The sequence below is a fragment of the Cydia splendana genome, chromosome 5 (genome assembly GCF_910591565.1).
Source record: "Cydia splendana chromosome 5, ilCydSple1.2, whole genome shotgun sequence".
In the NCBI taxonomy this organism is placed as follows: Eukaryota; Metazoa; Arthropoda; class Insecta; order Lepidoptera; family Tortricidae; genus Cydia; species Cydia splendana.
In genome coordinates this window covers 5849734-5872423 of record NC_085964.1, presented here as the reverse complement: position 1 = coordinate 5872423, position 22690 = coordinate 5849734, and the positions used below count along the sequence as shown (strand labels likewise).

Genomic DNA, 22690 nt, shown 5'->3' with positions numbered 1-22690 from the left:
ACACTTAAACCGGTAAAACTGTTTTAATATTTTTGATCACTTTTAAAGCAGTTTACTGAATCACTAACTGACACATAATTATTTATTACAGCACGCTACATTTATACTATACTATTTATACCGTTTTTATTAGTATTGAATTCTAACAATATTTTGGTGGTAACTACTGGGAAAAAAAAATCCCACCTTTTACCAGCGGTAACTACTGGGAATAAAAATTCCCAGTAGTTACCACCAAGCCGAGTTGGTGGTAACTAGTGGGTATTTTTTTCCCAGTAGTTACCAGTGGTAAAAGGTGGGAAAAAATTCCCAGTAGTTACCACTGGTAAGAACTTGGTGGTAACCAGTGGAAATAACCCACCAAGCCGAGTAGGTGGTAACTAGTGGGATTTTGTTTTCCCAGTAGTTACCAGTGGTAAAAGGTGGAAAAAAAAAATCCCAGTAGTTGCCGCTGGTAAGAACTTGGTGGTAACTAGTGGGAATAACCCACGGAAATAAAAAAAACCGGCCAAGTGCGAGTCGGACTCGCGCACGAAGGGTTCCGTACCATTACGCAAAAAACGACAAAAAAAATCACGTTTGTTGTATGGGAGCTCCACTTAAATATTTATTTTATTTGATTTTTAGTTTTTGTTGTTACAGCGGCAACAGAAATACATCATCTGTGAAAATTTCAACTGTCTAGCTATCACGGTTCTCGGGTCCCGGGGTAGAGTCGGGTCGGGGCCTGGTGACAGACAGACAGACGGGCGGACGGACGGACAGCGGAGTTTTAGTAATAGGGATCCTTTGGGTACGGAACCCTAAAACATGTGTATAGATAAAAAAAAAATATAACTAAAAATTCGGTCAGGATCCTTATCAAACAAAGATCAAACGTAGAACATTCGATGAAATAAATATGATTAAGTATGCTTACCTTTACCCTAATTGTTCACAACTGATGTAAATTTTTTAGGCAGCGGAAGCTCAAGCCATTAAAGAAGAATGCGACGCAGATCTGGCGGAAGCCATGCCGATTCTCAACTCTGCTTTAGCAGCTCTCGATACTCTCACACCACAAGATATCACCTTTATTAAAACCATGAAAAGTCCACCTAAAGGCATCAAGCTCGTCATGGAAGCTATTTGTATTTTAAAGGTAATAAAAGTTCACGCATTACCGGATTTAAATATAGGTACAAATAAAAAATTATAAGTAGAAGATGAATATGATGGACGGAAAATAAGAAAAAATAGTAGAGTGTGCGTGGATATTATTGAAGTGGTCAGATTTGATATTGAGGAAAATAAGGAATATCTGATGTGTAACTAAGAAAGAAGCTGTCTGTTTTGGAATTTACTGCATTATGAATATATTTTATTTTAAATTCTTGTTGTTTATGTAATGTAAGGCTTAAATATAATAATAATTTTCATTTCAATGCCTCTTAACAGGACGATCCGGTAAGTTAACTATTCTTCTCAGTTAAAGTATTTTCAGTTACTACGAGTAGGTATTATTATTTTGATGTTGACTATTCCTGATTCAAGTAATATGGGTTTGGACTTAAAATACGGGTCTTAAGATGAAACGGGACGACCGCCTCGAAACCGGTTTTCCTTACAAACGTATTCTCCATTTTCCTCTCTGGATATTAACATAATTAAAAATATTTTTACACAATTTGCTATGTACTTTAATCATAGCTATGGGCCATAGCTAACGGTCGGCCCGTTTGATTTTTTTTTCGATTTTTTATTTGTTATAACATTTAGGAGCGAAAAACAGGTATTATACAAAAATTTAAAACCTAGTAACTCTTAAAGTTAAATAAAAATAAATCAAACGGAATACATCAAATTGTTTAAAAATATTTACCATAATGTCAATACCCAGGGAGAAAAGTGAGGACTTCGTTTGTATGGAGAATCGATCATCCCCTATCAACTTAAATGTTCTAAAAACTTATCCAGGAAATGAAACCTGATAAGATACCCAACCCATCGGGGGTCGGAACGATAGAAGACTATTGGGGCCCGTCGAAGAAACTGCTGAACGACATCAAGTTCCTGGAGGGTTTGCAGAACTACGACAAGGACAACATCCCGCCCGCCGTGATGAACAAGCTGATGAAGACGGTGATGCTGGACGAGGGGTTCGTGCCGGAGAAGATCAGAGCTGTCTCCGTCGCGGCTGAGGGTACACAACACATACATTTACTCATTAAACACATTTTAACAGATTGTATAATCCCGAGCTTTTCATTATAGCAATTGATAATAATGAATGATTGTGAAAAATGTGTTGCATTATAGGCATGTGTAAGTGGGTGATTGCCATGACGAAGTACGACAAAGTGGCAAAAGTGGTCGCACCAAAAAAGCAGAGGCTCGCTGCCGCACAGGCCGTCTACGACAAGGCCATGGCTGCGCTCGCTATTAAACAGGGCCAGCTGAGAGAGGTACATCAAGAAATACTCATTTGAATCTTTTTTGAAAACGACACGAACTCATTACACATTTTGATTCCCAGGTCCAACTTAAACTAGTAAAATTAGAGGATGCCTTAGCTGAACAAAATCGCCAGCAAAGGTTTCTCGATGATGAGGTGATGGACTGTAGTAACAAGTTGAAGCGAGCCGAAATGCTCATCTCAGGATTAGGAGGAGAGAAGAATAGATGGACGCAGATAGCTAAAACTTTGCGGGAAACGTACAATTCTTTGACTGGTATATAATAAAATAATACATATATAACAGAGTTTGGAATCGTAAGTTTGATGAAACTTATGTCATAATACTCATATTCATAAATTGGTTTTTAGGTGACATTTTAATTGCTGCTGGTATTATCGCCTATCTTGGACCATTTACTGCTGCTTTTCGAATTGAACAAGTATGTGATTTAATTTAAGAAGTTTTACTAGTTACAAGTAGGTACAACTTTTAAGAACAGCATATTTTGTATTATATGTATTTCACAGATAAAGAAATGGGCTCAGGCATGTCACGATTGCGGCATGGTGTGCACCCTAAACTACAGCCTGACTAAAACTCTGGGTGAACCAGTCACAATACAACAGTGGAATATAGACGGACTGCCAGCCGACGACTTCAGTGTTGAAAGTGCTATCATTTTAATGTTAGTTTGGTGACATGATTGATTATAAAAAAATATTTTAGCAGATGTCTTACTTAATACTTTTAATATGTATTTTTAGGTCAGCTCGTCGCTGGCCTCTTACGATCGACCCGCAAGGTCAAGCAAATCGCTGGATCAAGAACATGGAAAAGCCTAACAACTTAAATGTCGTTAGAATGACGCAGGCGGATCTTAGTCGAGTTTTAGAAAATGCTGTGCAATTCGGGCAGCCGGTATCATGTCAATCCTTTTTGTTTTTATGGAATACCTAGAATTAAAGTTATCATTATATTTTACATTATATTACAGGTGCTATTAGAAAATGTACTAGAAGAACTGGATCCAATGTTGGAGCCTTTACTTCAGCAGCAAACATTTCGTCAGGGTGGAGCACTCTGCATAAAAATAGGTGATACTATTGTGGAATACAGCAAGGACTTCAAGTAAGAGCGTTATAACTTTAACAATAAGTTATAAATTTAGAGCAGTGTATTTTATAATTGTTCATTTTTTAGACTCTACATAAGCACAAAGTTAGCAAACCCTCACTATTTACCCGAAGTGGGCGTGCGTGTGACCCTAGTCAATTTTATGTTGGCTAAAGATGGTCTTGAAGCACAACTGTTAGCTCGCGTTGTGGCGAAAGAAAGGCCAGATTTACAACAGGCCAAGTCAGATTTGACAACACAAGGTGCCGAACACAGGAGGCTTTTGCAAGAGATTGAAAGGAAAATCCTTAATGTATTGTCCACGTCAGAGCATCTCTTAGAAGACGAGGAAGCAGTACAGGTAAAGTCATAAATCCCATCTAAAGAGGATATGTCTTTTCAGTGGAGTTCTCGCCAGGATTTTTTTCAATTAACCCGAATCTCTTCATACATTACGAAGTCTATGATCAATAGCAGTGTTGGCCGAAAGTTAATCCAAATTGAAAATGCTGGCCATTAACCATTATAAATTGAACCGTAATCTGTAATCGTCCGTCACGGTTTAAGGTTCAATTTATAATGGTTAATGGCCAACATTTTCAATTCGCATTAACTTTCGGCCAACACTGATCAATAGCAGTGCACGAATAAATAAATACACAAACATTATCATATGTACCTAGTTATTATTACACTATATTGACTTACAGATATTAAACTCTGCTAAAGATACATCAAATGAAATTAAAGAAAAACAAGAGGTAGCCATGGTCACCGAGAGAGCAATTGATACCGCTCGAGATGATTACGTACCCATCGCTGTCCACTCTACTAATTTGTTTTTCCTTACTGGTAAGTAATTGATTTGTATTATACGCTGTTGATGTAATACATATTTATATAACGAAAATATATTTTATTTTGCAGCATCCTTAGCAAATATAGATCCGATGTACCAGTACTCTTTGGGGTGGTTTGAAACTCTCTTCACCTCTGCCATAAACAATACAGAAAAGGTTGATGACATCCCACAGCGACTGAGAATATTGCGCGCTTACTTTACATACTCGCTGTACGCTAACATCTGCAGAAGTTTGTTTGAAAAGGTTTATTCAGAAATATACTAAAAATAATAACACGATAGAGGTATGACATAGTACTTAATACAGGTGGCGTTCACGTTCGTAGTTCGTATTCGTTCAAACATCGTAGATATTTTTTATGTACCTACCTATTTGAATGGAAATCAAATCAATCTGTATCATATTCCATAAACCTGAAATATCTGAATAGTTTGTTGCCTTTACGTATAATATTTAAAAAAACAATGGAAACAATGGTTAAGTTCATTATTTTCCTCTCCCAGGACAAACTAGTGTTCTCCTTATTGCTGACGATCACAATAATGGTGGCCGAGGGTGAGCTAGAGCAGAGCCACGTGTTGTTCCTGCTAGCCGGCGCCCAGCCGCGGCACGTGCCGCCCAACCCTGTTAAGTTCCTCAGTCCACAGGCCTGGGCTGAATTTATCGGGTGGGTAATGATTACAAAAGGATTAATCGAAAATGATTTAAATTCAATGTTGACGTTTAAAAGTGCCCTTGTGGCCTATTTGCTGAATAAATGTTGAAGTTTGAATTTACGCTTTAAGTGGTTACATTTATGAATAACATGAGCAGCAGCTCAACTAACCTAGAACTAAACTACAATATTATTTACAGATTGAATGAAATCGACCGATTTCATGGCTTATTGGACCATTTCATGGCTAATATTGATGTATGGAAAGGCTATTGCGACCTAGAGGACCCGCAAGATCAGCCTCTGCCCGCGCCGTGGGATAAGAAATATACTCCCTTTGAGGTTGTTTTTTTTGATTAAAATAAAATATTATTCTAAAACTAATGATGCATTGTTGGATCTAAGTGATAGTTTTTTATTTCAGAAAATGATGATTCTGCGTTGCCTTCGGTTAGACATGATGAGACCAGCCGTTCAAAGCTTCGTGCAAAGTATAAAATAACAAATTTGTGTTTATTAAATTTACGTTACTCCTTATCTGTCATATCATAAAATTACTCGTTAACTTTCATTTTTAGATAAAATGGGTCGCAAATTTGTTGAGCCTCCACTTTTCGATTTACAATCTTCATATTCGGATTCACATTGTTGCATACCTCTTCTATTTGTGTTAACTCCTGGATCAGATCCCATGGGAACTCTACTTAAATTTGCCGATGATCAGGTAATTTTAGTAACAATGCAAGTACCTACAAACTTATATTCATTGACGTTAATAACGATTAAATGGATGCAGTGAATTCATGATTAATTTATTTTCTAAGGGATTTGGAGCCTCCCGTCTTTTCTCTCTATCACTGGGCCAAGGCCAAGGCCCTATAGCTGTCAAGCTTATAGAAGAAGGCGTCCGAAGTGGTACTTGGGTAGTGTTGCAGAATTGTCATCTAGCCAAAAGTTGGATGCCAATGCTTGAAAAGGTATTTGTATAAAATTGGTAAACGGCAACACTGCTATGCGAATTTGGCTAAAAATATTTTTTTATTACAGATTTGTGAAGGTTTTAAGCCGGACACTACCCACCCGGATTTTAGGCTTTGGCTGACTTCATACCCCGCTGACCACTTCCCTGTCTATGTGCTACAGAATGGAGTAAAAATGACCAATGAACCACCACAAGGTTAGAAAATAATAATGAACACCTTTTCCCACCCAAAACATTGCAAATTATTTGGAAGGACTATGTATCTCATACAAGTTTCCTAATACTACTGTCCTACTATGTATAGGATGTTTAGTACAGGTTGATTCAAGACAGCTTTCACGCATGAAATGAACGAAACTTTCATTTTATGAGTGACACTTGTTTCGGTATACAGTCAGAGCCACCATTTTATTGGTTAATGTGATACACACAATAGGTATGTATTTTCATTCATTTAACCATTCCATTTGTGCCAGCTCTAGTGAATCGACGACCTAATATATACGTGAATTGTAATGCAATGCTCTATTTCGTCACTGTTTTAATTATAAGCCCTTCTTGTTTGAATGTACTTACAGGTTTGAGAGCAAATATCGCTCGGTCGTACCAGAGCGATCCGATCAATAATCCAGAGTGGTTCGAAGGCAACAAGCAGCCGGTGTTCTTCAAGAAGCTGCTGTTCGCGTTGTGCTTCTTCCACGCGGTGGTGCAGGAGCGTCGGCAGTTCGGCCCGCTGGGCTGGAACATACGCTACGAGTTCAACGAGACCGATCTTAGCATCAGCATCACACAGCTTAACATGTTTCTCAATGAATATAAAGTGAGAATGTAAACTTTTTCCTCTGTTCAGTTTTCTTTTAATCTTGTGGACACAGGCATCTTTTAGTGATCCGTACAACATATAACTTTGTATAACATTGGTTTCACATTGCATGGAATGTACTGAGCTGAGCAAATTTTTGAAGTGAAAACTTCTTTAGCGGCGCTGTGCACTTTTTGTGATGGGGAAAAAATGTTAAACTCGCAACAGCGTAAGACGTAAGACGCTTCGTAAGATGGACACGTGACCTGATCGAAAAACTGTTACAATGTCATTGAGTTTTCACTTCTGCCGGCATAATGGATTCATTCTAGATTTCAATGTATGGGCAACACGGCAAAATTTGTAACTAAGGTTTATTGCCTGTGTTATACCTGTAGGTGAGTACATTATAAAACACTACTCCCCCCCACCTTCGGCTTCACCCCCTCCCCCCTTGAAAAGTGTCCCATTTTACAGATTTTCTCAATTTTCAGGAAAACGATACAAGCTAAGATAAAATGGTCAAAGACTAAACGTGTTAAATGTTACGCGCGCGCGCGGTAGCGAACGGACGTGCCATACTTTCGTGTCATAGTGAAGTGTGTTTACAATTATTTGTGTTTATTAAATGGGCACCAAATGCGATGCCTGCAAAGACGTTATCTACGACATTTCGTACATGGAGTGTGCTCAAGAGACTTGCAAAAAAATATACGACCTGAAATGTCTGGCGATGACCACAGAACGATTTGAGGAGCTTACGCAGGAGTACAAGGAGAACTGGCTTTGTCCAGAATGTGTGTGTACTATTCCCAAACGAGGAAATGCTGAGACACCGGTCCGAGTCAACTTTATGATGAACAAAACATTTACACCCTCGTCGGACGGTCGGTACGTAAACACGGAGCGCGGCGGCCAACGTTGTGTTGCCAACCAGAATGAGTCCATGGGTGACTATGAAAGTAAAGGGAAGGATTTCTGTGTAGAAATACTATCGCGAATGGATGGGATCAGTAAGCAGTATTCCGAGCTTCAAAACAGATTTATCTCAACAGAAAATGAATTGAAAGAATTAAGAAAAATAATGGAGGTAGTTCAAGAAAAAGCAAATAAAGTGGATATATTAGAAAAACAAATGAATATTCTTCTCGAAAATAATGAGCTGTTACAAAAACGTCTTAATCTAAGCAGTTCTACACAAAAAAGAGAGAATAGGCTTCTAAGTAAGATAAAAAGCCCCGTGTCATCGCCATCGGTACCCATGGTACCCATGTCGGAAAAGGTCGGTGAAAATGAAGCATCACAATTAAAAGAAAGTCAACTGCAATTATCGCCATCAACGTCAACACTGTCATTTGTGGAAGCAGCCAAGAAAAATAATAATCTGAATATTAATACTCAAACACAGTGTGGGGCCACGAAACCCGCTAGTTTAGGTACCAGTAAGGAAAATCAGATCTCGAACGCGTCTCAAGTAAACCCGAGAAATGAACCTCAGAAGGCGGCACAGGGAAAAGAAGAGGATGGAGACTGGATAACGGTAAAGCACAAAAGAAGTAGATACCCTAACAGCGAAGTGAAAAGAGGAGGAAGTACTACCGTGAATGACATAAGAGGTATGGAAAAAAAGAAGTATCTACATGTTTGGCGATTGCAGAAGGACACAGAAGAAAAAAGCTTGGAAAACTATGTGAAAAGTATTTGTGGAGCTGACGTATCGGTTAAAGTGGAAAAAATAAAACAACGAACGGAAAGGGACTATGCCTCCTTTATTATAGGAGTTCCGGAAAGCAAATATGAAGTTTTATCTCAACAGGAAAACTGGCCAGTAAATATCGAGTTCTGCGAATGGGTTTGGTTTCGTCGCCCCCAGAAAAATCGAACCCAAGAATAACTGCACTATTGATATATACTATCAAAACGTCAGAGGCCTAAGAACAAAATTAGACGAGTTTTCTATGGGGGTGGAGTCTTTAGACGCCGACATAATTGCAATCACTGAAACAGGTTTAAACCAATCCATTTATGATGCGGAAATAATACCGCCTGGTTACAGCATTGTAAGGTGCGATCGAGCGGACGGGCGCAAGCAGGGCGGCGCGTGTCTCGTGGCCACACAACGACTCGAGCTGCGGCGAGTACCGGTTCCCGATAACGTGGATATCGACAAACATGTGTTCGAACTAGCAGGTGCTACTGTTTACTTACGTAAGAAGTTTCTGTTTTTTTTGTGCGTCGTATATATACCACCAAACAGTAATGACAATGAATACATGTTATTGTTTAGAATAATTGAACAATATTGTAGTAAGTATAGCGATGTGATAGTGGTAGGGGACTTTAACTTACATTCATGCTCAAAAGGTATAGGTGCATATTACGATTTCTTTGTGACATTTTGTGGGTTCACTCAGAGTAATGAAATAAATAATTGTAACGGTCGTTGTTTGGACTTAGTTTTTAACAAATTAGTGGAGGGGTCGGAGGTGCGGGTACGTGCAGCGACGGCGCCGCTCGTGCCGGTGGACGCGCACCACCCGCCGCTGGCGGTGAGCGTGCGCCGGCGCGGGCGGTGCGGTGCTCGGCATACCCCGCAATGCAACAATGAACCTGCCCCCGATATAGAAACTCAATGGAACTTTAACAAAGCTGACTTTCAACTTTTATATTCAAAAATCGCTGCAGTTGACTGGACACCTTTGTATAATTTAGATTTAGATAAGAGTTTAATTTATTTTTACGATACTTTTTATTCAATAATAGATGAGTGTGTTCCAAAAAAAAGGCAAAAGGGGGGAGGAACCATGTGCATTTATCCTGAGTGGTACACGGGGGAGATAATTCGGAATATCAAAGTTAAAGCTACCCCCCAAGTAGCACAGATAGCTCTATAACTACTCACTTTTAGTTCTATCTAACGCTCTGTGCGTATTAAGACACTTATAAGAGCACACTCGTGGTCCTACAGCTGTATAATAGATCTCAGTGATATTTATATAGCTTAGGGCTGATTAAAAGCTGCATTACGGCTCTGAAAACTACCATTAATACGCAAAGAGTGATATAAAGGTATATTTGCTACTACCCTATACAGCTTTAAGGGTTATCAAATGCTTTAACCGTTATAAGGTCTGTTTAGTGGATAAAATTACGCCATGTGCTGTATAAGGAGGTAATTATGGACTTTTATTACGTTGACTTATTAAGGGAACACAAGTGAACTATTATGAAGCTAATAGACGTATAATGGAACACATGTGGCACATAATACAGCTTGTCGCTTAACATGTTTACCCCTAAGCAGCTTTTATTACACTGACTTTTAAGGGAGCACGAGTGAACTAATATGAAGCCAATAGACGTATAATGGAACACATGTGGCACATAATACAGCTTATCGCTGAACGTGTTTACCGCTAAGCAGCTTTTATTACGCTGACTTTTTAAGGAAGCACGAGTGAACTAATATGAAGCCAATAGACGTATAAATGGAACACATGGGGCGCATAATACAGCTTATCGCTGAACGTGTTTACCGCTAAGCAGCTTTTATTACGCTGACTTTTTAAGGAAGCACGAGTGAACTAATATGAAGCCAATAGACGTATAAATGGAACACATGGGGCGCATAATACAGCTTATAGCTGAACATGTTTACCGCTAAGCAGCTTTTATTATTCTGACTTTTTGAGGAAGCACGAATGAACTATTATGAAGCCAATAGACGTATAATGGCACACATGGGGCGCATAATACAGCTTATCGCTGAACATGTTTACCGCTAAAGCAGCTTTTATTTCGCTGACTTATTATAAGAGAGAACGAGTGAACTATTATGAAACCAATAGACGTATAATCGAACACATGTGGCGCATAATACGGCTTAGCGCTGAACATGTTTACCGCTAAGCAGCCTATTATACTGCCATTGGGACTGTCTGCATAGCGGCTGTTAAAACGTTCACAAGATGCCTTATAACTGTTTAGAGGTTCACTAGTGTATCGAAATAACGACTTGGACTTTATAGTGGTTCACTTAAGTATCTTTATCAGATATATAACAGTCGTATGCTGCATATAAGAATTTTAACGGTTCACGTTGCTTTTTAACATTGACCGCCATTTTATTGTATATAACCTATAAAATTGAAATTGCTTTTCCAACTTTTAAGGGTAACAATAAGGTTTTGTGCCTGAGTTCTTAACCTAAATCATTAGTTTAGTACTTCCTATAACGTATTATTAACTTTTTATCTCATAATTCTGTCCAAACCACTGAAATAGTTTTTACACATAGCTTATTTATATCATTAATTTAAATAAATACTGATTATTTTCGTGGCGCACTGAAATTTTCTTAGATAATGTATATATATAATGTCAATAAACTTGCATTCCCAAACATCTTTCTCGCATTAATATATAAAACATAACATTTAACTAAACACTTTAACAAAATGACTTATGGTGTCGTTGCGCTTAACGTTTTTGCTTCAATATAAATATGTTCACCTCTGCGTTCGTCGTCACTATACAAAATTTAATAGCTGATTTTTAAGGCAGAGGTGTAAAAGTATGTTATTAATTATCTTTTATTCAGCCCAACGTCAATCTTTCCCGGTATTAGGGCGCACATGTGATATATTAGCTGAATAAAGGGTAACTGGTGGTCTCTTACCCAGTCAATATACACCTCTTATAACTCCTGTTACCCATTATAATTCCGTTAAATTGCTGCTACAACGCTCTTAAGTAGCTATGTGAACTTAAGGCTGCCTAATTTGTGCCCATTTAAGAGTTATAAAAGCTGAAAAGACGCTTATACAGCTCTTATGCAGCTTTTATATTCCAGCTTCAAGCGTATTCGTACGTCATTATGCGGCTGCTATACAGCTAATCTGTGCTACTTGGGCCTTCATAAAAAGTATAAATCTAGTAAATCAACCTTAGATTACGAAGCGTTTACTCAGTGCAAGGCTCGATTGAAAAATCAGATTAAGCAAGCGCATGAACATTATCGAGACCGGGTACAGAGTCATATGGCAAAAGATCCTAAATCATTTTGGAATTATATGAAATCAAAAAGAAGCAGCAGAGGTACGAAAACAATATTAATGAATGGAGAACCTCTGTCCAGTGAACAAGTAAGTAGGGAATTTGCTAGGTTTTTTCACTCCGTGTACAGCGTGGAGGAGCCAAAGTTGGAGGTAAGTGCCGCAATAGTGGCAGCGGGCACCGAGAACAGCGCGGCGCGGGTTCAGGTTGACAGACTAGATATACAGGACGTGCGGCGAGCCCTTCAAAAACTTAAGCCAAAAAAATCGGCAGGTCCGGATGGTATTCCATCGTACGTATTTAGGGACTGTAGAATGGTGCTGGCAGAGCCGCTATTGCACATATTTAACCTCTGTCTTAAGTTAGAAGTATTCCCAGAAATTTGGAAAATTACTCGAGTAATACCGGTACCGAAAGGTGGATCCGGAGATAAGGCAGAGGATTATAGACCGGTGGCGGTTCTGTCAACACCGGCAAAGGTATTTGAATCGGCTATTCACAAGCGAGTATACGAGCAGGTGAGCGCGCAGCTCGCGGACGCGCAACACGGGTTTCGCCCGACACGAAGTACGGCCAGCAATCTTCTGAGTCACGTAGCGCAGATTATACCTATAGTAGATAGCGGGGGTCAAGCCGATACTGCTTACTTTGACTTCAAAAAAGCTTTCGATCTCGTCGATAACGACGTCTTGTTGTCAAGGTTGGCAGGCTTCGGTTTTACCCCCCACTTACTTGGTTTTTTTGCAGACTATATGAGGGACAGACAGCAATATGTAGAATATGAAGGGCACAGATCGAAACCTTATTTTACTAGATCAGGCGTAAGCCAGGGCAGTAATTTAGGGCCTCTCGAATTTTTATTAATGATAAACGACTTGCCTAAAACAGTAAAAGATGCAAAGTGTTTATTATTCGCAGATGACCTTAAGTTGTCCCTGGCGGTAAATAGTGAGGATGACTGTAAAACTTTGCAGGCGGATATCGACAGAGTCGTACAGTGGAGCAAGAAAAATCTTTTACAATTTAATACCAAAAAATGTATGACTATCTCTTTCTCTCGGGCGCGTACTCCCATTCAAAATAGTTATAAGGTAGATGGAGATGTAATGATTAGAGTCACAGAAGTAAGGGATCTAGGAGTTAGTTTTAACACTGAGTTAACGTTTCGAAATCACATTTCGAATATTTGTAAAAAAGCATTCAGGAATCTAGGTTTTGTACTAAGGATGGCTAATGGATTCACAAATATGAAGGCTATAACATCTTTGTATAATGCATTGGTTAGAAGCCAGCTGGAATACAATGCTGAAATATGGGCTCCACACGAAGCAAAGTATATTTTTATGTTAGAGCGGCTACAGAATAAGTTTATTAGGTATATGTATATGAGGCAATACGGTGTCTACCCGTTTTATCCGCTGATGTATCCGACATTGTTTATTTTAGGCATGGTCGGATACAATCAGCTGAAAGTCAGAAGGGAGCTAGCACTCGTTACATATATCTTTAAGCTGCTTAGAGGAAAGATATACAATGCGGATATATTGGGGTCGGTGGGTATTTGTGTTCCGCGCGCTTGCGTGGCGCGCCGGCAGCCCGGGCTGCTGGCTGTGCCTCGCGCGCGCACCAACCTGCTGCGCGAGGCGCCTATGACGCGCGCCGTGCGTACCCTGAACCTCATAGCCACGCATATAGACCTATTCTCATGTACGATGAGTGAGTTCACAAAAGACGCATTATTAACTCTTTGTTATAATAGTGAATAGATTAGTATGTTATGTAAAAAAAAAAAAATGTTTTTGTTAGATATAGGTATGTACTTGTTTTTGTTTGTCTGTTTATGTTTGAGTTTTTTTTTGCAACAGTATCGCATTGGGTTCTGCCTGTAATGATATTTGTATGTGTGGAAATAAATAAAATAAAAAAAATAAAAATAAAAATAAAATATTTATTAATAAATTTCCTACAAATAAATACTTCCATTCATTTTGATACGAGTTATAGTTTTCAAGCTATGGTGCGCCAAAGTTTACTAAAAATCTGCCATTGACAAAAATGTAACATTTTATACTCGGGAAACAATATATCAACCATTTCCCTCGCGTTATCCCGGCATTTTTAACCACGGCTCATGGGAGCCTGGATTCCGCTTGGCAACTAATACCAAGAATTGGCGTAGGCACTCATTTTTACGAAAGTGACTGCCATCTTACCTTCCAACCCAGAGGGGAAACTAGGCCTTATTAGGATTAGTCCGGTTTCCTAACGATGTTTTCCTTCACCGAAAAGCGACTAGTAAATATAATATCGAACATAAGTTCCGAATAACTCATTGGTATTATTTTTACAAATACATAAGTACTTACATTCATTTTGATACGAGTTATAGATTTCAAGCTACGGTGCGCCAAAGTTTACTAAAAATCTACCTATAATACTAGGACGTACAATTCGTGGCTCTGCGCTACCTGACTGGCGAGTGCAACTATGGCGGCCGTGTCACGGACGACTGGGATCGCCGCTGTCTCAACACCATCCTCTTTAAGTTTTACAACCCCAAAGCTATCTACGATAAGAAGTACAACCTTGACTCAACTGGTGAGAATAAATACACTAGGTATCACATCCCTTTTCTGACACATTCAAAATTCTTTCAAAGCTGTTAATTCGATCGGTCAAAATTTAATAATGAAATTTATAAATATAAAATGTTAATTGCCCATGGTAGAATTTACTCTTGCTATTCTGTTGATGCACGGTAAGCAGTACTATTAGCTTAGCACCTTTGAATACATAACGTATGTACTTCATGCAGGGGGGGCACCTTTTCTCTGCAGCTCTGTACAACACATAAAATCATAACTGCAAATTTTGTTGAATACAGGCATCTACTATATCCCGGAACTAAAGGAGCATGGCGATTTCATCGCGTACGCGCGCTCGTTGCCCGTGGCTGCGCCGCCCGGCGTCTTCGGCTTCCATCCCAACGCGGACATCACCAAACACTTCCAGGAGGCCAACGAACTGCTTGACACGGCCGTTAAGACACAGGTACCTACAGAACCGTACTCGTGCGCTGTAGATACTGTGGTCAATGTGTAATGAATTAGTCTGATTAGTTTTCAAATGGTTTACAAATCATATGGGACTGTCTAAGGCATGTTCCTTGTACTGGTTTTCTATACAATATCTGTCCCGGAACCATGAACTCCCGGTTCTCGCCATACAAATTCAGTACCGCGATCATTCCCTAGCACTATTGATATTATTGAGATTAAGTACGGATCGATTCGCGAAAGCAGGCACGAATGGAATGAACGAATTTTTTATTGTACCTATGAGGTCGCCTGTGTCGGTATACAGTCAGAGTCACCATTTTATGGGTGTGTGTGATACACACAGATATTTTCATTCACTCATTCATTCCATTCGTGCTAGCTCTTGTGAATCGAACTGTAGTTAGTAAGCTGATAACTTAGTTCATCTATGTATTTATAACATTTACTTCGTTGAATTGACTAGTCCATTGCATTAGGTATAGGTATTTTAGTGTTGATTATATTTTTTTTATGTTTCATTCATTTACTTGTCGGCATGCTCAAAATAGGATCGTCTGGTAAGTAACATGTTTAAACTTTGTTCTTTATAAAGTATGTACATTTAACATTATGATTATGATCAATAAATGTAACATTTTACGTTTCCCTTCTTGCGCTCATCTAGGATTTGTTTAGAAAATTTGTGGTAAGTAATAATGATACCAAATTTAATCAATCAAGTACATTATATACCTACAGATTCAGCAGAAACGTCTGCGAGCGATATTACAAATTTTATATTAAAGGAAAAGCTATAATATAAATAAAATTTTAAGCAATAATGATTTATACCCAATACAAATCAGCAACACGCGTATGTATTTGCACTACACGATAATTTTTGCTTTTTCTGTTTTTTTTTTTTAACTAAATTGGTAATTTGCTTGTAGGACACAATGGCAGGAGGAGGTGGCGGCGCAACACCGGAGGAGCAAGCCATGGCCATCGCAGAAGACGTGCTGGCGCGACTGCCTGCTAAGATTCTATCAGGCCCGTCCCATGAAGGCGATCTCAAGCCGGCCGAGATGTCGCCCATGTCCATCGTGGTCATCCAGGAGGCGGCGCGCTTCGAGCGCCTCGTCAACGTCGTCCGGACTAGCTCACGAGCTGTTATTGGCGCTGTGCAAGGTACTACATCTAAGCTTATACATTTCTTGAGTCTGTTTGATGCGGCCTATTAATGCAATGCACTATATTATAGGGGTCAGTGTCTTAACGGACGTAACGGAAGAGGTGCTGACGAGCATGGTGCGCGGGCGTATACCTGCACTATGGGCCGGCAAGAGCTATCCGTCACTAAAGCCGTTTGCAGCTTACTTCGACGATCTTTTGGCGCGGCTTGCATTCTTACAGGTGATGTTTTGTTATTACGCTATAGATAAAAGTAAATTTAATATGATTCCAATTTATATATGAAGTAACAAGGGAGGTATACGTATATTTATTTCACTTTGTGCAGCACTGGCACACGAACGGACCTCCGGTGGTGTTCTGGCTGTCGGGCTTCTACTTCCCGCAGGCGTTCCTCACCGCCGCGCAGCAGAGCTACGCGCGCAAGTACAAGATACCCATCGACCAGCTCGCCTACCACTATGAGGTGCTCATTATATAACGCAACCAAATTTAGATGCAATAAATATTTGAGATTGCCTCTCTCTGTTTTGTTTATAACCTTTATTATATAATTTTATTGTCCACGTGTAGGTGCAACGTGTATTGGAGCTGGAAGAACCACCGGTAGAAGGCGTGTACATCAATGGGCTCTTTATGGAAGGTGCCCGCTGGAACAGGGACGCCTACTTCATCGATGAGTCGTACCCCAAAGTCCTCTACGACACCTTCCCGCCGGTAATACCGTTGGCGTTTACAGTTAGTTTAAAAAACTGCCAAGAAAAATATATGACAGGCGTAGTGTTCTGGTGCTGTATTAGTATATAAAATATATTTATACAGCACAACACTACGCTTGTGACTTTATATTATAGTATGTGTACTGTGTAGTTTGTACCTATATCTTTCTTTGGTTTGGTATTAGGTGTGGCTGATACCAATGAAGACAGTGGATCTCCCGGTAGCGGAGTTCTACAACTGCCCGCTGTACAAGACGGGCGAGCGACGCGGCGTGCTGTCCACCACGGGCCACTCCACCAACTACATCCTGTTCATGCGGCTGCCCGGGTGCAAGCCGCCCGACCACTGGATCATGCGTGGCGTTGCGCTTCTTACGCAACTGCACTTCTAGGTGAAGTGGTTCGAATTCGAGACTAATGCATTAAATCGAGGCGACCAGTGGAAGAAACTGAAATAGGTACAGTCACCTGCAATAATATGTTACTCAACGAAGGCCGCAAAAATATCTGACACGATCTTATTTGTGGAGCTATAAGAGCCTGTCACATATTTTTGCGGTCTTCGAAGAGTAACATATTATTGCAGGTGACTGTACTTATTAGTTTCTTTTGATTCATTTTCTAGTTCTGTGGTTATGAAAATATGTACACGTTATAAGACGTACGTAGGACGTCTTCGTGTACGTACACATTAGTAACCCCTTAGATAAATAATCAGGTGACCTCACCTTACAGCGGATTTTAGTATTTACGCAGTTTAGAGGCGATAATTTACGATTGATAGGTACATTAAATCAAACTCAATGTCATTTCAAACTAAATTGGCTGGTAAAATTTTTGCGACCCTCCTATTTATTGCACTCTACTTGATCTTGCCTAATTTGATCTCATAACGCAAGATATGTTTTAACCGTGACAATCAGACTGTAATAACTAAGATTGACGTCTTGCCAGTGAATCCTGCGATCCCTACCTGGGGGCGCCCATCAGAGGGGGGGTACAAAAATACCGCTGACGCATAGAGGAGGCACATTAAAAATGTACTACTGCTTGGAAGCAAATGACATTAGTTTTTTATAGGTGAGATACCTACGGAAGTGTATAATGTGATTTTGGCCCTCTTTTTGGCAATTATTTATAGCTAAATCATGATTAGAAATATTTTTTCTACTTAGTATTAGTACCAACACCTTTACATCTTATAGTTATAATTGAGATTGGATTATAAATTCCATTTTATTTGATCACTCTAACATACGTTTATCGTGGTTAGAGGACGTTCTATTCGTAACCAGTAAGTTCAAAATAAAAATGAACATGGCATATTAACTGTGAATTAGGTATGTTATTAATATCTCAATAATCTCGCTGCGAAAGAGATACACATGAATTTATATATTAAATCGGTCTCGTGGATGTTTGAATGTGAACAAAAGCACTTATCTAAACCACTGGAACTAGACTGAATCAGCGGATACATAGTTGCTTTACTACCTACCTAGTCGTTAAAACTAGTCTTCAATTTTATTGGTATTTTATTTAGATATAGGTATGAGATAATTGTTATTTATTCTTCGTTTTTTGTTTATCCTCAATAAACACATTTGAACAATTTATATCAGTTTTGTTTATCTTTATCACCTCTAAAAATATCATATTCAGGGTATTTTTTTTTAAATTGTAGACCATAAGAAAAAACCTCTAATAAGGTTCTCTAAATAATAAAATTCTGTTGTCTATAAATGTAATATTTACTACAAGTGCAACATAAATAGTAGGGTTGGATAATTACGCTTTACGGTTTTCAAAAAAGGATACTATTATGGCGATACGCGAAGTCAATGCTGTTTTTGCCTATGTCATGCCATGACATAGGCAACAAAAAAATAACCTACACGAAGATCATTGATTGGTATAATCAACTTAAACATTGTAATCTGTCAGATAAATTATAAGTAGGTATTATAAACGTTCATCCCTTATCATAAGTTATCAATCTTTTCATTATGGATTTTCATACAATTTTACTGAACAGTTATTTTTTTATTTGCGAAGGAGGCGTACAATTTGTATTCAAATCAGTTCATCACAAGCTGGACCATAAATACATGTATTAAAACCTCTTTTTGCGTTGGGAGTTAACAATGTTGCTTCTTCCCTTCCCGCCTCACGATAATCTCTACTTGCCAAGTAAAATACCAGTTGAATAGAGCCTAAAGCACCCAGTAAGTAGCCTATTTAAAGCACGTGGTGACCCTAGACGACAATGGCTTGCAACAATAGCCCCGGAATTAATTCACCCCCACGTGAACTATTGCTCTGAGACAATGGGTTCATTTGCTACACGTTACTGATCACTGTTTATTGTTATTGCTGTCACCTTCTGCCAATGGCGATACGTGAGTAGTAATCTCATGGAATTTGATGTAGGGATATAAATAAACCAACACAAGTAGCAGGAAGTTTGGCTTAATGAGCGGCTGGAAATGATATTGTTTACCAGACTAAATATAACGTTTTTGGGTGGGTATGCTTGTAAATCTATACTTTCTTCAAAACGTTTGGGAGTTAAAAAAAACTTAAATGATATTTGACTTATAAGTCGTTAGATTCGTCTCAGTAGTGGCAATAGGCTATGATGATGATTATCTTTTCACTGCTATTTAATTATCATAAATCATAAGTTTAATGTAGGTGTATGAATACAACAATCAAAGCGCAGTGAAAAAAAAAACAAATAGAATTGATGCTGACTTTAGAAGCCAACAAATATAAAAATAATTGAAATAATAAAAGTGGGTACGATGATTTGCAAATTAATAACAGTTATCACTATCAGTGGTATCGGCCCGATTCGACCTTTAAGATACGTCAAATATGTGACGTTCCACGGGAAAAGGTACCTTATGAGGGTTTCTAGTTTCGGAGATATGAAATGTTTTGTAAAGAGGTGAAAAAATGCTCAATTTTTTTTTATTGTGTGATCTGAAACCTTAATGCGTAACGTTTGTTTACCTGTTTTTATTTTTGTTATAAGTTAGTTATAAGCCTAGTAATGTCGTCTCAGAGTTTAGTAGAAAAGGTACCTTATGGAAAAAAGATTGAAAATTCCCAAAAAAACTAGTCAATACGGGAAAAGAAGTTTGGTAGAGAACTGTATTAGCATTCTGCAAAACTAATTTGATAATTTCAGTTCTGGTTGGGGCGCCTCGCAAATATTATAACCGTACATAGACCGACATCACAAACCCAAGTAGCCTGCTATTATACCAAAGTTACTCTCGTCAAGTCTTTCTTAACTAAAATAATCTTCATTTGGTTTGGTCGCATGCAGTAAATCAGCCATTGGTTTGCTGAAAAATGCCAATACCCGACGCATTACCTTATGGAATATCTGAGGTCATTGAACCTCAATGCCGCTTATCTTCAATAGCAACCGAAATATATTATTGATAAGAAATAGACGATTTATACCATTACCAAAATATTATTAGTTTATCCTAACTGTTCCATCATCATCATGCCTCATCATGTAACTTAATCACAAGGTACCTTTTCATTACATACAAATTATTGGTCTTTTTTAAGATTATTATGACCAAGAACTAATTAAATTTGGGGCAGTTTAATGTAAATTAATATTTTCTATTCATAAAAGATAAACTGTAATATGATTGATATTTTGTAGTGATGTATTATTAGATTTATTTCCATAAGGTACCTTTTCGTAAATGTATGGAGCAAATACTGTTATTGTTATGTAAGTTTAAAGTGGCATAAGGGGTTAAATATAGTATTTAGTTGGGGTTTTAGGATTTATTTCATTTGAATGACAGAATTTCTTTCATATGTGCTCAGAAAAATTGATTGTGTGTCACATTAAAAGTAAAAATATTCAATTTTGTGATTTTATATGAAAAAGTCAGAAAATACATTTTCACCTCTAAATCGGTATTGTTTTTTGCTTAAACTGTCTGTCAGTGTTGTTTTCTAATAGATAAAATTGAAATCTTGAGAGCTCATTGCAATCAATCGTGAAAATGAAATAAAACTTTATTTTCAAGAGATTGGTTAGTATACACATAAATCAGTCGATATCAAAAGTTTCTATTTGCATTACAGAACAAGTCGCAATATTTTTTTAATCTCAGATATATAAGGTATTATTATTTGTAGTCAACTATGTAACTTACTTCAGGAACATAGTTTTTTAGGCGGCTAAACTTAAAACTTCTCTATCGTAAAGTTGCTCATTTCACAACATTATTTTCAAAAAATCATATCTCTGTAACTACGCAACCTAGAAGGTTGATCTTTTGTGTTATCGATAGCTTATTTATTGTAGATTACTGGGGTATGCATAACTCCATACCCGCCATAAGGTACCTTTGACCGTGGGACGTCACATATTACGTCTAGATACGATATGGATTAGTTATGTGCAGTTATAAGTGAAACATAATCTGAAGGTGATATGTTCACGATCTAACAATAGGAAGCTTGACTGGTGCAGATTTTCTCACAATTTATTTGGCGAGTCGTAAACTTGAGCAAACTCATCCGAACAAGTGAGTTTGAGACACGAGAACACGAGGTGATTCCCCGCTGAGTTTTTATTGCTATGCGATCTGTTCGCGCGAGTTCTTCCAAAACCTATTTATTTCGCGATGAAGAATATTAGTTTTTCGTAGAAACATTCGCTAAAGGTATGTCACGAGTAAATATGTCGTCTTATTAGTTTCTTTGATGTTCGGAATATGAGTTAGTAATTGCGAAGATGCTAGCAATAAACAAGTAATAAAACGTGGATTCGTAATGTACGAACTAATTACTATGTAGGATAGGTAAATAAAGATCTCAGGGGGATTATATTATGGTATATATTGGAGGTTTATTTGGTCGGATCAGCGGCGGCTCAGCGCGCCGGCATTCGCTCCGCCCGACGCGCGGCCGCGCGGACGCGCTGACAGCCCGACTCGGCATATTACGGTGCTCTGTCATTTAGCATGAAAAAGCTTGCATCCTAGATACGTCATGTATTAAATAAGTAGTGGGGGTGGTGGAGGGGCGGTTGAGCGGGGTCGTAGTACGGGAGGCACTCGGTCTGGCGCGGCGTTGTCCCGGTAACGCGAGATATTGATCTGCGCCGCGCGCAGCATCCCGCCCCCGCGCCGCGCGCCCCGCCACATGCGCGCCCTTGATTCTGCCGCTCGACCGCTCGCGCCGACACCCCCCAGCCACCCACTCGTCACCCTCCTCCCCGCGATACAAAATACTTATTACACTCGCACAACATACTCGACGTAATCCAATACAGAAATTTTACTTATGCCTCGTGATGCGGTGGAAAGCGTAATCCGGCAACTTGATTAAATTAAGAATCCTCTGTGATATTAACTAGGGCTTAACAATATTATCCACTAGGTACACGGGAAAAAGTGCTACCGTTTATTAAATTTTGTAAAACGTAGCGAGGGAATCACAAGGCGCAATTATAGAATAACTTTGGTCTTGTGGGCCATAGATATATATAAGTACCTATCATGATTTCATATCATGAATATTAAATGAATTAAACCACCTTTAAGCACATCACGCAATCTTAAAAGTTGTAGGTAGGCCACACTATTGTAAGTAAAAAGCAGGGTTTGAAAAAGCACCTTAACATTTCCTAACAGCGTAGGTACAGTGAGCAAAATGCGGTTAATCTCACTGTTTTCTAACTGCAAACTATGCTTGTTCCACCTAATTGTGTAGATAGGTTTATTATTACCGAATAGATAATCCTGATGGTGCAATGAATACCGCTCGCACTGTGACAGTGACTGGCCTGC

The 22690-nt window shown here is 38.8% G+C and overlaps 1 protein-coding gene across 1 annotated transcript in view; it reads left to right on the top strand.

Annotated features, from left to right (window-relative positions):
• Positions 1-18472, top strand: part of LOC134790509 (dynein axonemal heavy chain 7-like) — a 73156-nt gene extending 54684 nt beyond the window's left edge. The window contains exons 49-73 of the mRNA XM_063761333.1: positions 959-1141; positions 1957-2182; positions 2299-2444; positions 2516-2711; positions 2807-2877; positions 2966-3123; positions 3203-3356; positions 3433-3566; positions 3639-3912; positions 4262-4403; positions 4479-4657; positions 4918-5081; positions 5270-5411; positions 5494-5560; positions 5648-5793; positions 5894-6046; positions 6117-6246; positions 6630-6871; positions 14350-14506; positions 14793-14959; positions 15897-16134; positions 16208-16359; positions 16466-16603; positions 16711-16854; positions 17042-18472. Of these exons, the coding sequence (XP_063617403.1) occupies positions 959-1141; positions 1957-2182; positions 2299-2444; positions 2516-2711; positions 2807-2877; positions 2966-3123; positions 3203-3356; positions 3433-3566; positions 3639-3912; positions 4262-4403; positions 4479-4657; positions 4918-5081; positions 5270-5411; positions 5494-5560; positions 5648-5793; positions 5894-6046; positions 6117-6246; positions 6630-6871; positions 14350-14506; positions 14793-14959; positions 15897-16134; positions 16208-16359; positions 16466-16603; positions 16711-16854; positions 17042-17248 (4110 nt within the window). The 3' untranslated portion in view covers positions 17249-18472. The remainder of the gene's footprint in view (positions 1-958; positions 1142-1956; positions 2183-2298; positions 2445-2515; positions 2712-2806; positions 2878-2965; positions 3124-3202; positions 3357-3432; positions 3567-3638; positions 3913-4261; positions 4404-4478; positions 4658-4917; positions 5082-5269; positions 5412-5493; positions 5561-5647; positions 5794-5893; positions 6047-6116; positions 6247-6629; positions 6872-14349; positions 14507-14792; positions 14960-15896; positions 16135-16207; positions 16360-16465; positions 16604-16710; positions 16855-17041) is intronic.
• The last annotated feature ends 4218 nt before the right edge of the window (positions 18473-22690 follow it).